At 39.4% G+C, this 14,542-nt stretch overlaps 2 protein-coding genes across 3 annotated transcripts in view; one reads left to right on the forward strand and one right to left on the reverse strand.

The window, feature by feature from the left end:
• The window catches only part of mkks (MKKS centrosomal shuttling protein), a 7,275-nt gene extending 1,343 nt beyond the window's left edge, over window positions 1-5,932 (reverse strand). The window contains exons 1-6 of one of the 2 annotated variants that reach the window (XM_046367815.1): window positions 5,853-5,932; window positions 4,821-5,658; window positions 4,037-4,241; window positions 3,647-3,834; window positions 2,905-3,015; window positions 1-4 (exon numbers count right to left, since the gene is read on the reverse strand). The exon at window positions 1-4 is cut by the window's left edge and continues 445 nt beyond it. In XM_046367815.1, the coding sequence (XP_046223771.1) occupies window positions 1-4; window positions 2,905-3,015; window positions 3,647-3,834; window positions 4,037-4,241; window positions 4,821-5,624 (1,312 nt within the window). In that variant the 5' untranslated portion in view covers window positions 5,625-5,658; window positions 5,853-5,932. The other variant, XM_046367814.1, reaches the window with a different exon arrangement.
• Window positions 5,933-6,283: 351 nt separating this feature from the next.
• LOC124047516 (SLX4 interacting protein) overlaps window positions 6,284-14,542 on the forward strand; it is a 124,763-nt gene continuing 116,504 nt past the window's right edge. Inside the window, exons 1-2 of the mRNA XM_046367817.1 lie at window positions 6,284-6,564; window positions 6,764-6,811. Coding sequence (XP_046223773.1) covers window positions 6,785-6,811 — 27 coding nt within the window. The 5' untranslated portion in view covers window positions 6,284-6,564; window positions 6,764-6,784. The remainder of the gene's footprint in view (window positions 6,565-6,763; window positions 6,812-14,542) is intronic.

The following is a 14,542-nucleotide window of genomic DNA, read 5'->3' on the forward strand; positions in this document are numbered from 1 at the left end:
TGCCCTGTGACGGGATTAGATAACATTAGATTTCAATCATTTAAAAATCAGCAAATATAATATAACAATATAACTATATACGCCATTCACCAGACCCTTTGATCCAAAGCGACTTAAATGGTTCGTGAATGTATTTTTCAGTGGGTAGCCACAGCGGGAATCGAACCCTTGACGTTGTACGCTCCATGCTCTACAAATTGAGCCACATAGGACCACATGAAATCAGTCATAAATATGAGTATTTCTGGTTCAGTGTTATTGAGCAGTATGGGGGGGGGTGTACCAAGCTATATGGAATTGTTTTAAGAAGGTCAAACCATGGATCAATTAGCCAGTTGATTTTGAATTTTAAAAACCCCTTGAAGTATTCCACAATTTTTTATTTTTTACAATTATTTGATGAAAAATTGTGTATTTGGTCTTACTGCTATTAGCCAATAGAAACACATTGAATAACAGATAGTCCTTATTAGCCCATAGAAACACATTGAATAACAGATTCACCACATGGAACAACAGATAGTCCCCCCCCAACAAACAAAAAATGTAAAGGAAGTTTGTTCTTTAGTGTCTATCCTGAGAAATATAAGAAAGATTAGGAAACATTTATTTTCTAAAAACCTGTTTTTTTGTCATTAAGAGTCATTATGGGGTATTGAGTCATTATGTCATTATGGGGTATTGAGTCATTATGTCATTATGGGGTATTGAGTCATTACGGGGTATTGAGTCATTATGGGGTATTGAGTCATTATGGGGTATTGAGTCATTATGGGGTATTGAGTCATTATGGGGTACTGAGTCATTATGGGGTACTGGGTCATTATGGGGTACTGAGTCATTATGGGGTACTGAGTCATTATGGGGTACTGAGTCATTATGGGGTACTGGGTCATTATGGGGTACTGGGTCATTATGGGGTATTGAGTCATTATGGGGTACTGAGTCATTATGGGGTACTGAGTCATTATGGGGTACTGAGTCATTATGGGGTACTGAGTCATTATGGGGTACTGAGTCATTATGGGGTACTGAGTCATTACGGGGTACTGAGTCATTACGGGGTACTGAGTCATTACGGGGTACTGAGTCATTATGGGGTACTGAGTCATTATGGGGTACTGAGTCATTACGGGGTACTGAGTCATTACGGGGTACTGAGTCATTACGGGGTACTGTGTCATTACGGGGTACTGAGTCATTACGGGGTATTGAGTCATTACGGGGTAGTGAGTCATTATGGGGTACTGAGTCATTATGGGGTACTGAGTCATTATGGGGTACTGAGTCATTATGGGGTATTCCTCTTGTCCAATTAGCTGCCAATAATTACATTTAGATGATTGGAGGATTCTAAATTAATATCTAAGGGGCATTTTCCGTTAGGATCTGTGAGAATATCTAAGGGGCATTTTCCGTTAGGATCTGTGAGAATATCTAAGGGGCATTTCCGTTAGGATCTGTGAGAATATCTAAGGGGCATTTCCGTTAGGATCTGTGAGAATATCTAAGGGACTTTTATATAATTCTAAATAAATTATTAATAATGGCATTGTTATAAAGTAACTATATTCTGGAGATTTAGTTTACATTTAACCTCGAGTAAGTGAGAGAAAGGAGATTCTTGAACATGGGGTGAGACATTCTTTCTAATTTGTAAATGAAGCCAGTTTGTTATTTAGAATAATTTATTTCTGGATGAACCAAACTTCAAAATCAAATAAATGTATTTGTCACATACAATAATAATAATAATATATGCCATTTAGCAGACGCTTTTATCCAAAGCGACTTACAGTCTTGTGCTTCATTCGACAATGCAGTAATAACCCGGGATTGAATCTAACCTAACAATTCCAAAACTACTGTCTTATACACAGTGAGGGATAAAGAATATAATAATAATAATAATAATATAATGCAGACGCTTTTATCAAACGAGTGTAGCCAAATGCTTGACTTACAGTTCACAATGCAGTAATAACCAATGGGTGGTCTAACCTAACAATTCCAAAACTACTGTCTTATACACAGCGCCATGCTCTACCAACTGATAAAGATATATGAATGAGTGATGGTACAGAGCGGCATAGGCAAGATACAGTAGATGGTATAGAATACAGTATATACTCATGAGATGAGTAATGTAGGGTATTTAAACATTATATAAAGTGGCATTGTTTAAAGTGGCTAGTGATACATGTATTACATAAAGATGGAAAGATACAGATGTTATAGAGTACAGTATATACACTCCAATTAGCTTACCGCCCCAACAGGTCATTGAATTTTTTTAAATGATATATACTGTAGGCCTACCATAGATTAAATGAGTATTGGTTACACTACAATTTAGGGTGTGGAAATGTTATGCCCGTTAGATACTGTAGCCTACTCCCAACTGTCATATTGAACAGCACAATATTTTCCATTCCATCTTTTTTATTTACCTTTATTTAACCAGGCAAGTCAGTTAAAACAAATTCTTATTTTCAATGACTGCCTAGAAACAGTGGGTTAACTGCCTGTTCAGGGGCAGAACGACAGATTTGTACCTTGTCAGCTCAGGGGTTTGAACTTGCAACCTTCCGGTTACTAGTCCAACGCTCTGACCAATAATAGAAACACCATGATATTAATCTAATTAATTGAGACAATTTTCTTAAAATCAATCCCATATTCTATGTTAATATAAAAAAGGTTTTAATTTTTTTTAACAATGCCAATATGGAAGAGTATCAAATGCTCCTCAGAGATGCCCTCTGGTGGTCAAAACTAGCACTAACTTGCATTAACGTAAAACATGGCTGACAATTAGATAACGTGCCACAGAAAGCTGCAGCAGCCCGCGACGTGTGCCGCAGTATGACTCAACTTTTTTAAAGGAGCAACCACCGTACGGACCTTGTTACTGATGTAGGCTGCCATGTGTGTCTCAGTGCATCCTCCTCCCAGCAGAGCGACCGGGTCTCTCAGGGTCAGCCTCAACACATGCTCTGCCCTCTGACACGCAGCCTGGAACATCACAACCACCACAGAGACGCAGAATAACAACAGATCGATACAAAAAATCATTGCCTCCCGAGAAAAACATTTAGCAACATTCTAACGTTAACTAAACAATGAGAGGAACTAAGACAGATTACACTTAGGGAGACTGAAAACTAGATTACACTTCTAAAACAGGCTTGGATTACATTCAGAGTGTAGGGAGACTGTTATTTATGAGAGGAACTAGATTACACTTCTAAAACAGGCTTGGATTACATTCAGAGTGTAGGGAGACATGTTATTGCTTGACTGTTATTATTTGACTATTTGAGCATATGTAAAGGGTGTCAGTGTGTCTAACTACAGTTCATTGAGCATTTGTAAAGGGTGTTAGTGTGTCTAACTACAGTTCGTCAGTGTGTGCCTTCTAACCTGCTATATAAATAAATTTGATTTGATTTGATTTGAGTTCATTGAGCATATGTAAAGGGTGCTTGCTACCTTAGTTCCTGAACAGGCCTCTGAATGGGCTTAAACCAGGGTCAGCACGCCTCCAATTTTATCACACCAACATTGGCAACATTTCGAGCTAGCGGTGGTGTGAGCTTACTTCCTGTTCTTATCTCTGTTACACAATAGGCTCAGTCTCGTCTACCTTCAGTTCGTTGAGCATGGTGTCGTTCCTGTGGCAGAGGACCATAGTGCAGACAGCTGGTGCTGGTTCCCGAGGTGGAAGGAGATGCAGCATCTCTCTGGATCCAACGGTCCTGACACAGCAGCCTTTCACCTGGCCATAGGCCTCAGGAGGGATAGGGGTCTGGTACAACGCCACTGCTTGAGCACCTGTAACAGTGGGACAGGAGAAAACCAGTGCTTTCTCGAATCTAGTAGGATTTATATTTATATATAAAACCCATGTATTATAACAAAATAGAAACTAGGCCCCTAAATGTATTTTATTCTCAGTACTAACCTACCTACTACAAAATACGAATATATCTATGCTGGCTAAAGCATTACTGATAACTACACTATATTACATTACCTGTCATTTGAACAATGGGCTGGATGAGTGCAATGCCGAGTCTCTCTACGACCAAGACGCCGTGCCTCCGGAGGTAATGCTGCAGTACAGGGTGTATTACTCTCTGACACATAAACACCTCCACCTGGTCTGTAACGGCCTGCTCTCCCAGCTTCAGTAACTCATCCAGGATGAGGTCTTCTGGGTCTGGGGATCCACTGTGCACCTTTCAAGAGTTGAATAATAAACACCCACATGGCAGTTAATAGACTTTGAAATACTATTATTACATATTACATATATTACATTGACAGACAAAGAAAACATTCATGTTTAAAATGCGTTATTGAATAAAAACCTTGACGATATTGTATTTATTTGACTTTTATTTAACTAGGCAAGTCCGTTAAGAACAAATTCTTATTTTCAATGACGGCCGAGGAACAGTTGGGTTAACTGTCTGTTCAGGGGCAGAACGACAGATTTGTACCTTGTCAGCTCGGGGATTTGAACTTGTAACCTTTCAGTTACTAGTCCAACACTCTACCCACTAGGCTACCTGCCGTCCCTACACTCTAACCACTAGGCTACCCTGCCACCTCTACACTCTAACCACTAGGCTACCTGCCGCCTCTACACTCTAACCACTAGGCTACTCTAACCACTAAGCTACCCTGCCACCCCTACGCTCTAACCACTAGGCTACCCTGCCGCCTCTACGCTCTAACCACTAGGCTACCCTGCCGTACATTTATGTTTGAGGTTACTAAAATATTGCATTTAGTGGCAAAAGGTATACCATTACCTCCAGGGACCCCTCTCCGAACTCAGATAGATCCCCTGAGAGAGACACCGTGAACAGGGCTAGTCGGAAGGGACCGGGCTCCCGTCTGGTTCTCTCCGAGTCTGTGGGGTGAAGCTGCATGTCTGGGAGATTCACCAGCAGACCTGGAAACACTGCAGAATCTAGCACAAACTGTCCCTCGATGGAGACAGTCACAGTCCTACCAAGACGGACTCTGTCTGGGGAGCCCGGGGTGTCACCACAGGGGACAGTCAGTAGAAAGGCATGGACAGCCAACGTGCTGATATGCTGTTGTTCACCCCCAGTCAACACACAGGCAGGTTTGCTAGAGATGACACTCCTGGCTAGTGTCACCAAGCTCTGGCAGCTGTTGAAATCGACATTCACTTTACAGCCACAGTCCTCCTGGTTGAGGAAACTGGTGCAAACCTCCAATAGTTGTTTGTTGATTTTGATCGCAACACTTGGTCTCAAGCCTGACTTCTGAACATGGTCAATGAGGGAAAAACAGAGGATGCCAGTGTACAGACCACAGTCACTGAACCGAGACAGGTGGTTTAAGATGGAGGCAGTAATAAGTTTGAGTAACGGCTCCGATGAGGAAACAGCTTGAAGTAGGGACGTAGAGGTGGAGGTGGTCAGGACGTGTCCACCAACGTTGTTATGGACTTGCTTCAGTCTACCATTGGGTCCGAAACAAGAGGTGAGGATCTGCCTCATCAGTGTCATCTTCCGACAGACTTCATTCATGCTCAGTGGGCTGTCTGTACAGACAGATGACGCTTTCTTGGTAACTCGAGACATAGTTACTTATTCTTTCATGCACAAATCATTGGAGCTGAAGACACAAGACGAGAAGCCCTCCAAATTAATTGTTGTATGGCTAGCCAGTGTTAGCTACATCCTATCATATTACACATTCCCTGATAAATTCGGGTGTGATTTTTACTCGATTACAAATGTTTAGTACACCCTTTGATATTGCTAAATATACCCATGGACTTTTTCTGTCTTTCAACACATTTAACTCACATTTTAGAGCTGCGAAACAGCACCAGTACGCTAATGTATATGATTGTTCTGCAGTCGAAAATCTGACAGCTGTTAGTTTTAGGCATATTGAAAAATACCTGATTACAATATATTATATTACGTTGATTAAATCCGATTACCCCAGAAATGATTGTACCTAGACACTGTGAAATGTGTTTTATAATAGTATATTAACGATTATATTAGTTGTCTGTGGTGAAATGTGTATGTTTTCTGGATGAGAAACAAAGGCTTTTGTTGGCCAGCTAAACCGTTTCTATGACGACCCCGCGACGGGGTCCTTCAAGTCACGTGATACATGTTCAAAAACAGTCGGCGGAAAATCGTCGTCTCCAGTTACCACAGACACAAAGTCATAATTAGGTCTAAAACCCGTCTATTTCTACAATTAATATATATATATATTTTTTAAATCTGATTTTAAAACTAAACCTAACCTGAAACTTAAGCACAATGCTATTAAATACACGTAGCTAGTTAACGTTACAGCTCGTCCTGAAGTCAGGTGATTGAATTACAGTCGGTTTCTTGCTGGTTATAGTAAATACAACAACCACGGCTTACAAGCTACCTCGTTTAGCTGCTTAGCTTGTACATCGTGTTTTTGTTCAGGAATAAAAGTTTTGTACCTAACGTGTAGCTACAATACTCACTGCCCCCGAAACGCAACAGGAACATCTACAGTAATCTGGTAAAATAACTATTTCAATTACTATCCGTTTTTCCATAGCTGGATATCTAATGTATGCTAAGTATTGTGACTCAAGAAAAAAGCCACTGTTAGGTTACTTTGTGGTTCTCCATCAGGTTACATTGTCATGTCTATGAAAGGATAAGTTGTGGGCAAATGTAAAGAATATTAACGTTACATGTTTGTTTCCTGGTCGTAGTTCCTACTAGACTCAACAAGAATGGCTCCTCACAAGGTTGTTGTCAAGGTAAGTGGAAAGACACCTTTAAAACAAGTGGTCTAACGTTGTTTTATTCATCTGACTGTTATATTGCTCTGTCTTCTGGTAACTGATGAGCAAGTTTATTCTGTAATGTTTTGACGCATTCGATGATTGGATATGATGGTCCTTGTCATCCGGGATCCTTGGGACATCTCTACTCCATTGAAGTTGCCTTTTAAAATGGTTAAAGACATGCTCCAGAACTGTGGCAACTACTAAGCATGAGCAATGGCGGTTTGTGCCGTTAAAGATGAGGGAGGACCATTAATTATTTAATGAGCAATGGTCTTATTTCTATTACAGCATGTTGGATGACTGTCCTTCATATTCCATTCACCCAGTTCAATGTAACATCCATAGGTTGAGGCTACTACGTGATACTTGAATTTGCCCTATACACATCATGAGGTTCATACAAAGTAGCCTATGAATGAAAGTCTATAATGTAGAGGTGGAGAGACAGGTTGGAGTAATCAAGGTGTCAGACAATTTGCCCTATACACATCATGAGGTTCATACAAACTAGCCTATGAATGAAAGTCTATAATGTAGAGGTGGAGAGACAGGTTGGAGTAATCAAGGTGTCAGACAGTGACACGTTCAATACCACCTTGCCCTTGTCTTGTCTGCATCTAGCTGATCTGGGGTGTAATCATTAATCATCATTTTGCAACCAAAACGAGAGTTTCTATTGGACAAATTCAGGTAGGTCCTGCCCCATTTCATTGCGCTGGCTTCCGTTTAGGAAACGTTTTTTCAACAGAATTGACGGAATGAATTCACCCCTGATCACCTGAATACACACTTCACTTTTAATAGCAGCCACATACAGCCTCATCACTTGCTCAATGTGTAATTCCTTCTCACATCTATGCGCTCTCCTCCTCTCACGTTTCCCCTCGCTTGTGGACTAAGGTGAACAACAAATCAAGTAAAATTGTATTTGTCACGTGTTTCATAAACAGCCGATGTAGACTAACAGTGAAAAATATTTTCTAAAAAATAAATACTAAACACAAGGTGAATAACGAATAGAAATAATGAGTAGAATGGTTATGGTTATATACAGGGAGTACTGAGTCGATGTGAAGGGGTATGAGGTAGATATTTACATATAGGTCAAGGTAACGTGACTAGACAATAGGATAGATAATAGACTGTAGTACTGAGTCGATGTGAAGGGGTGTGAGGTAGATATTTACATATAGGTCAAGGTAGCGTGACTAGACAACAGGATAGATAATAGACTGTAGTACTGAGTCGATGTGAAGGGGTATGAGGTAGATATTTACATATAGGTCAAGGTAACGTGACTAGACAACAGGATAGATAATAGACTGTAGTACTGAGTCGATGTGAAGGGGTATGAGGTAGATATTTACATATAGGTAAAGGTAACGTGACTAGACAATAGGATAGGTAATAGACTGTAGTACTGAGTCGATGTGAAGGGGTGTGAGGTAGATATTTACATATAGGTCAAGGTAGCGTGACTAGACAATAGGATAGATAATAGACTGTAGTACTGAGTTGATGTGAAGGGGTATGAGGTAGATATTTACATATAGGTCAAGGTAGCGTGACTAGACAATAGGATAGATAATAGACTGTAGTACTGAGTTGATGTGAAGGGGTATGAGGTAGATATTTACATATAGGTAAAGGTAACGTGACTAGACAATAGGATAGGTAATAGACTGTAGTACTGAGTCGATGTGAAGGGGTGTGAGGTAGATATTTACATATAGGTCAAGGTAGCGTGACTAGACAATAGGATAGATAATAGACTGTAGTACTGAGTTGATGTGAAGGGGTATGAGGTAGATATTTACATATAGGTCAAGGTAACGTGACTAGACAACAGGATAGATAATAGACTGTAGTACTGAGTCGATGTGAAGGGGTGTGAGGTAGATATTTACATATAGGTCAAGGTAGCGTGACTAGACAACAGGATAGATAATAGACTGTAGTACTGAGTCGATGTGAAGGGGTGTGAGGTAGATATTTACATATAGGTCAAGGTAGCGTGACTAGACAATAGGATAGATAATAGACTGTAGTACTGAGTCGATGTGAAGGGGTATGAGGTAGATATTTACATATAGGTCAAGGTAACGTGACTAGACAACAGGATAGATAATAGACTGTAGTACTGAGTCGATGTGAAGGGGTGTGAGGTAGATATTTACATATAGGTCAAGGTAGCGTGACTAGACAATAGGATAGATAATAGACTGTAGTACTGAGTTGATGTGAAGGGGTATGAGGTAGATATTTACATATAGGTAAAGGTAACGTGACTAGACAATAGGATAGGTATTAGACTGTAGTACTGAGTCGATGTGAAGGGGTGTGAGGTAGATATTTACATATAGGTCAAGGTAGCGTGACTAGACAACAGGATAGATAATAGACTGTAGTACTGAGTCGATGTGAAGGGGTGTGAGGTAGATATTTACATATAGGTCAAGGTAGCGTGACTAGACAATAGGATAGATAATAGACTGTAGTACTGAGTTGATGTGAAGGGGTATGAGGTAGATATTTACATATAGGTCAAGGTAACGTGACTAGACAACAGGATAGATAATAGACTGTAGTACTGAGTCGATGTGAAGGGGTATGAGGTAGATATTTACATATAGGTCAAGGTAACGTGACTAGACAACAGGATAGATAATAGACTGTAGTACTGAGTCGATGTGAAGGGGTATGAGGTAGATATTTACATATAGGTCAAGGTAACGTGACTAGACAACAGGTGATGTACTGGGCCTTCCTTTGACACCGCCTGGTATAGAGGTTCTGGAATGTAGAGAGCTCGGCCCCGGTGATGTACTGGGCCGTACACACGACCCTGTAGGGCCTTGCGGTCGGATGCCAAGCAGTTGCCATACTAGGTGGTGATGCAGCCAGTCAAGATGATCTCGATGGTGCAGCTGTAGAACATTTTGAGGATCTTGAGGGCCCATGCCAAATCTTCTCAGCTTCCTGAGGGGGAAGAGGCGTGGTCTTGTCTTCTTTACGACTGTTGGTGTGTGGACCATGATACATTCTTCGTGATGTGGAACTTGAAGCTCCCGCGGGCGGGTCCCGGAGGGAATAAATGAATAAAGCAGCTAGCTAACATATCAGTGTTCGAGAGCCTTAGCCAGCTTGCTAACATAGCAGTGTTCGATAGCCTAAGCCAGCTAGCTAACATAGCAGTGTTCGAGAGCCTTAGCCAGCTAGCTAACATAGCAGTGTTCGAGAGCCTTAGCCAGCTAGCTAACATAGCAGTGTTCGAGAGCCTTAGCCAGCTAGCTAACATAGCAGTGTTCGAGAGCCTTAGCCAGCTAGCTAACATAGCAATGTTCGAGAGCCTTAGCCAGCTAGCTAACATAGCAGTGTTCGAGAGCCTTAGCCAGCTAGCTAACATAGCAGTGTTCGAGAGCCTTAGTCAGCTAGCTAACATAGCAGTGTTCGAGAGCCTTAGCCAGCTAGCTAACATAGCAGTGTTCGATAGCCTAAGCCAGCTAGCTAACATAGCAGTGTTCGAGAGCCTTAGCCAGCTAGCTAACATAGCAGTGTTTGAGAGCCTTAGCCAGCTAACTAACATAGCAGTGTTCGAGAGCCTTAGCCAGCTTGCTAACATAGCAGTGTTCGAGAGCCTTAGCCAGCTTGCTAACATAGCAGTGTTCGAGAGCCTTAGCCAGCTAGCTAACATAGCAGTGTTCGAGAGCCTTAGCCAGCTAGCTAACATAGCGGTGTTCGAGAGCCTTAGCCAGCTAGCTAACATAGCAGTGTTCGAGAGCCTTAGCCAGCTAGCTAACATAGCGGTGTTCGAGAGCCTTAGCCAGCTAGCTAGAGTAAATAGCATTCCTCTCTGTCAGGTTGTTGAGTAGGCTAAATTAGCTGCATTAGCTAATGTGAACGGTAAGCTATTTATTATGGCTATTGAAATGCTAGTTATTAAAATTAGATCCAACAAGAACGTCAAGGAGTTTGAAATCCAGGCGATTAAAAACTAAAGTGTCAATGTATGTTGATGACTCTAGTCTCATTGAACATCTTGGCCACTTTTTCTAGCCTTCCTGGATTAAAACCTTATTATGACAAGTGCACCATATTACCTATTGGATCGTTAATAATACAGTGTTTTACCTAGTAGTTTATAAAATGGGCGGTTGGTGAAATAGACATACTCGGTTTTCACATCTCAAAAATTATAAATGAACTTACCACAATTTCAATTAGAAAGTTAGCAAAAATAGATAAGATAAATCACATTGATTAACTATTATTATTATACTATTATTTTTTATTTCTACTTTGCACATTCTTCCACTGCAAATCTACCATTCCAGTGTTTTACTTGCTATATTGTATTTACTTTGCCACCATGGCCTTTTTTTTGCCTTTACCTCCCTTATCTCACCTCATTTGCTCACATCGTATATAGACTTATTTTTATACTGTATTATTGACTGTATGTTTGTTTTACTCCATGTGTAACTCTGTGTCGTTGTATCTGTCAAACTGCTTTGCTTTATCTTGGCCAGGTCGCAATTGTAAATGAGAACTTGTTCTCAACTTGCCTACCTGGTTAAATAAAGGTGAAATAAAAACTAAACTAAAATAAAAACTCTTGGGTCCTATCACAGTTGACTTAATAATGGTGCTGCCTACTCCAGACTTAATAATGGTGCTGCCTACTCCAGACTTAATAATGGTGCTGCCTACTCCAGACTTAATAATGGTGCTGCCTACTCCAGACGACTTGTTTTCGAAATGATATGAGCAAAATAAATATTTCGGGTTTTTTGGAATGCTAAACCAGACAAAATGAAAGGTGCCTATTGATATAGTGATTATTGATATAGTGATTATTGATATAGTGATTATTGATATAGTGATTATTGACATAGTGATTATTGACATAGTGATTATTGACATAGTGATTATTGATATAGTGATTATTGACATAGTGATTATTGATATAGTGATTATTGATATAGTGATTATTGATATAGTGATTATTGACATAGTGATTATTGACATAGTGATTATTGATATAGTGATTATTGATATAGTGATTATTGATATAGTGATTATTGACATAGTGATTATTGACATAGTGATTATTGATATAGTGATTATTGATATAGTGATTATTGACATAGTGATTATTGACATAGTGATTATTGATATAGTGATTATTGACATAGTGATTATTGACATAGTGATTATTGACATAGTGATTATTGACATAGTGATTATTGATATAGTGATTATTGATATAGTGATTATTGATATAGTGATTATTGACATAGTGATTATTGACATAGTGATTATTGACATAGTGATTATTGATATAGTGATTATCGACATAGTGATTATTGACATAGTGATTATTGACATAGTGATTATTGACATAGTGATTATTGACATAGTGATTATTGACATAGTGATTATTGATATAGTGATTATTGACATAGTGATTATCGATATAGTGATTATCGATATAGTGATTATCGACATAGTGATTATCGACATAGTGATTATTGACATAGTGATTATTGACATAGTGATTATTGACATAGTGATTATTGACATAGTGATTATTGACATAGTGATTATTGACATAGTGATTATTGACATAGTGATTATTGACATAGTGATTATTGACATAGTGATTATTGACATAGTGATTATTGACATAGTGATTATTGATATAGTGATTATTGATATAGTGATTATTGACATAGTGATTATTGACATAGTGATTATTGACATAGTGATTATTGACATAGTGATTATTGACATAGTGATTATTGACATAGTGATTATTGACATAGTGATTATTGATATAGTGATTATCGACATCTAGTGATTATCAGCCTATCTAGTGATTATCGATATAGTGATTATCGACATAGTGATTATCGACATAGTGATTATCTACATAGTGATTATCGACATAGTGATTATCTACATAGTGATTATTGATATAGTGATTATTGACATAGTGATTATTGATATAGTGATTATTGACATAGTGATTATTGACATAGTGATTATTGACATAGTGATTATTGACATAGTGATTATTGACATAGTGATTATTGACATAGTGATTATTGACATAGTGATTATTGATATAGTGTAACGGCGTTCGTCTGTTGAAGGAAGAGAGTCGGACCGAAATGCAGCGTGTTTGTTACTCAGGATCTTTAATGAATGAAAACGAAACGATACATGAAATAACTCAATACAAAAACAACAAACGGAACGAGAAACCAATGACAGCCTATCTGGTGAAACCTATTACAGCCTATCTGGAGAAACCTATTACAGCCTATCTGGTGAAACCTATTACAGCCTATCTGGTGAAACCTATTACAGCCTATCTGGTGAAACCTATTACAGCCTATCTGGTGAAACCTATTACAGCCTATCTGGTGAAACCTATTACAGCCTATCTGGTGAAACCTATTACAGCCTATCTGGTGAAACCTATTACAGCCTATCTGGTGAAACCTATTACAGCCTATCTGGTGAAACCTATTACAGCCTATCTGGTGAAACCTATTACAGCCTATCTGGTGAAACCTATTACAGCCTATCTGGTGAAACCTATTACAGCCTATCTGGTGAAACCTATTACAGCCTATCTGGTGAAACCTATTACAGCCTATCTGGTGAAACCTATTACAGCCTATCTGGTGAAACCTATTACAGCCTATCTGGTGAAACCTATTACAGCCTATCTGGTGAAACCTATTACAGCCTATCTGGTGAAACCTATTACAGCCTATCTGGTGAAACCTATTACAGCCTATCTGGTGAAACCTATTACAGCCTATCTGGTGAAACCTATTACAGCCTATCTGGAGAAACCTATTACAGCCTATCTGGTGAAACCTATTACAGCCTATCTGGTGAAACCTATTACAGCCTATCTGGTGAAACCTATTACAGCCTATCTGGTGAAACCTATTACAGCCTATCTGGTGAAACCTATTACAGCCTATCTGGTGAAACCTATTACAGCCTATCTGGTGAAACCTATTACAGCCTATCTGGTGAAACCTATTACAGCCTATCTGGTGAAACCTATTACAGCCTATCTGGAGAAACCTATTACAGCCTATCTGGTGAAACCTATTACAGCCTATCTGGTGAAACCTATTACAGCCTATCTGGTGAAACCTATTACAGCCTATCTGGTGAAACCTATTACAGCCTATCTGGTGAAACCTATTACAGCCTATCTGGTGAAACCTATTACAGCCTATCTGGTGAAACCTATTACAGCCTATCTGGTGAAACCTATTACAGCCTATCTGGTGAAACCTATTACAGCCTATCTGGTGAAACCTATTACAGCCTATCTGGTGAAACCTATGACAGCCTATCTGGTGAAACCTATTACAGCCTATCTGGTGAAACCTATTACAGCCTATCTGGTGAAACCTATTACAGCCTATCTGGTGAAACCTATTACAGCCTATCTGGTGAAACCTATTACAGCCTATCTGGTGAAACCTATTACAGCCTATCTGGTGAAACCTATTACAGCCTATCTGGTGAAACCTATTACAGCCTATCTGGTGAAACCTATTACAGCCTATCTGGTGAAACCTATTACAGCCTATCTGGTGAAACCTATTACAGCCTATCTGGTGAAACCTATTACAGCCTATCTGGTGAAACCTATTACAGCCTATCTGG

The sequence above is a fragment of the Oncorhynchus gorbuscha genome, linkage group LG11, assembly GCF_021184085.1.
Source record: "Oncorhynchus gorbuscha isolate QuinsamMale2020 ecotype Even-year linkage group LG11, OgorEven_v1.0, whole genome shotgun sequence".
Taxonomy (NCBI): Eukaryota; Metazoa; Chordata; class Actinopteri; order Salmoniformes; family Salmonidae; genus Oncorhynchus; species Oncorhynchus gorbuscha.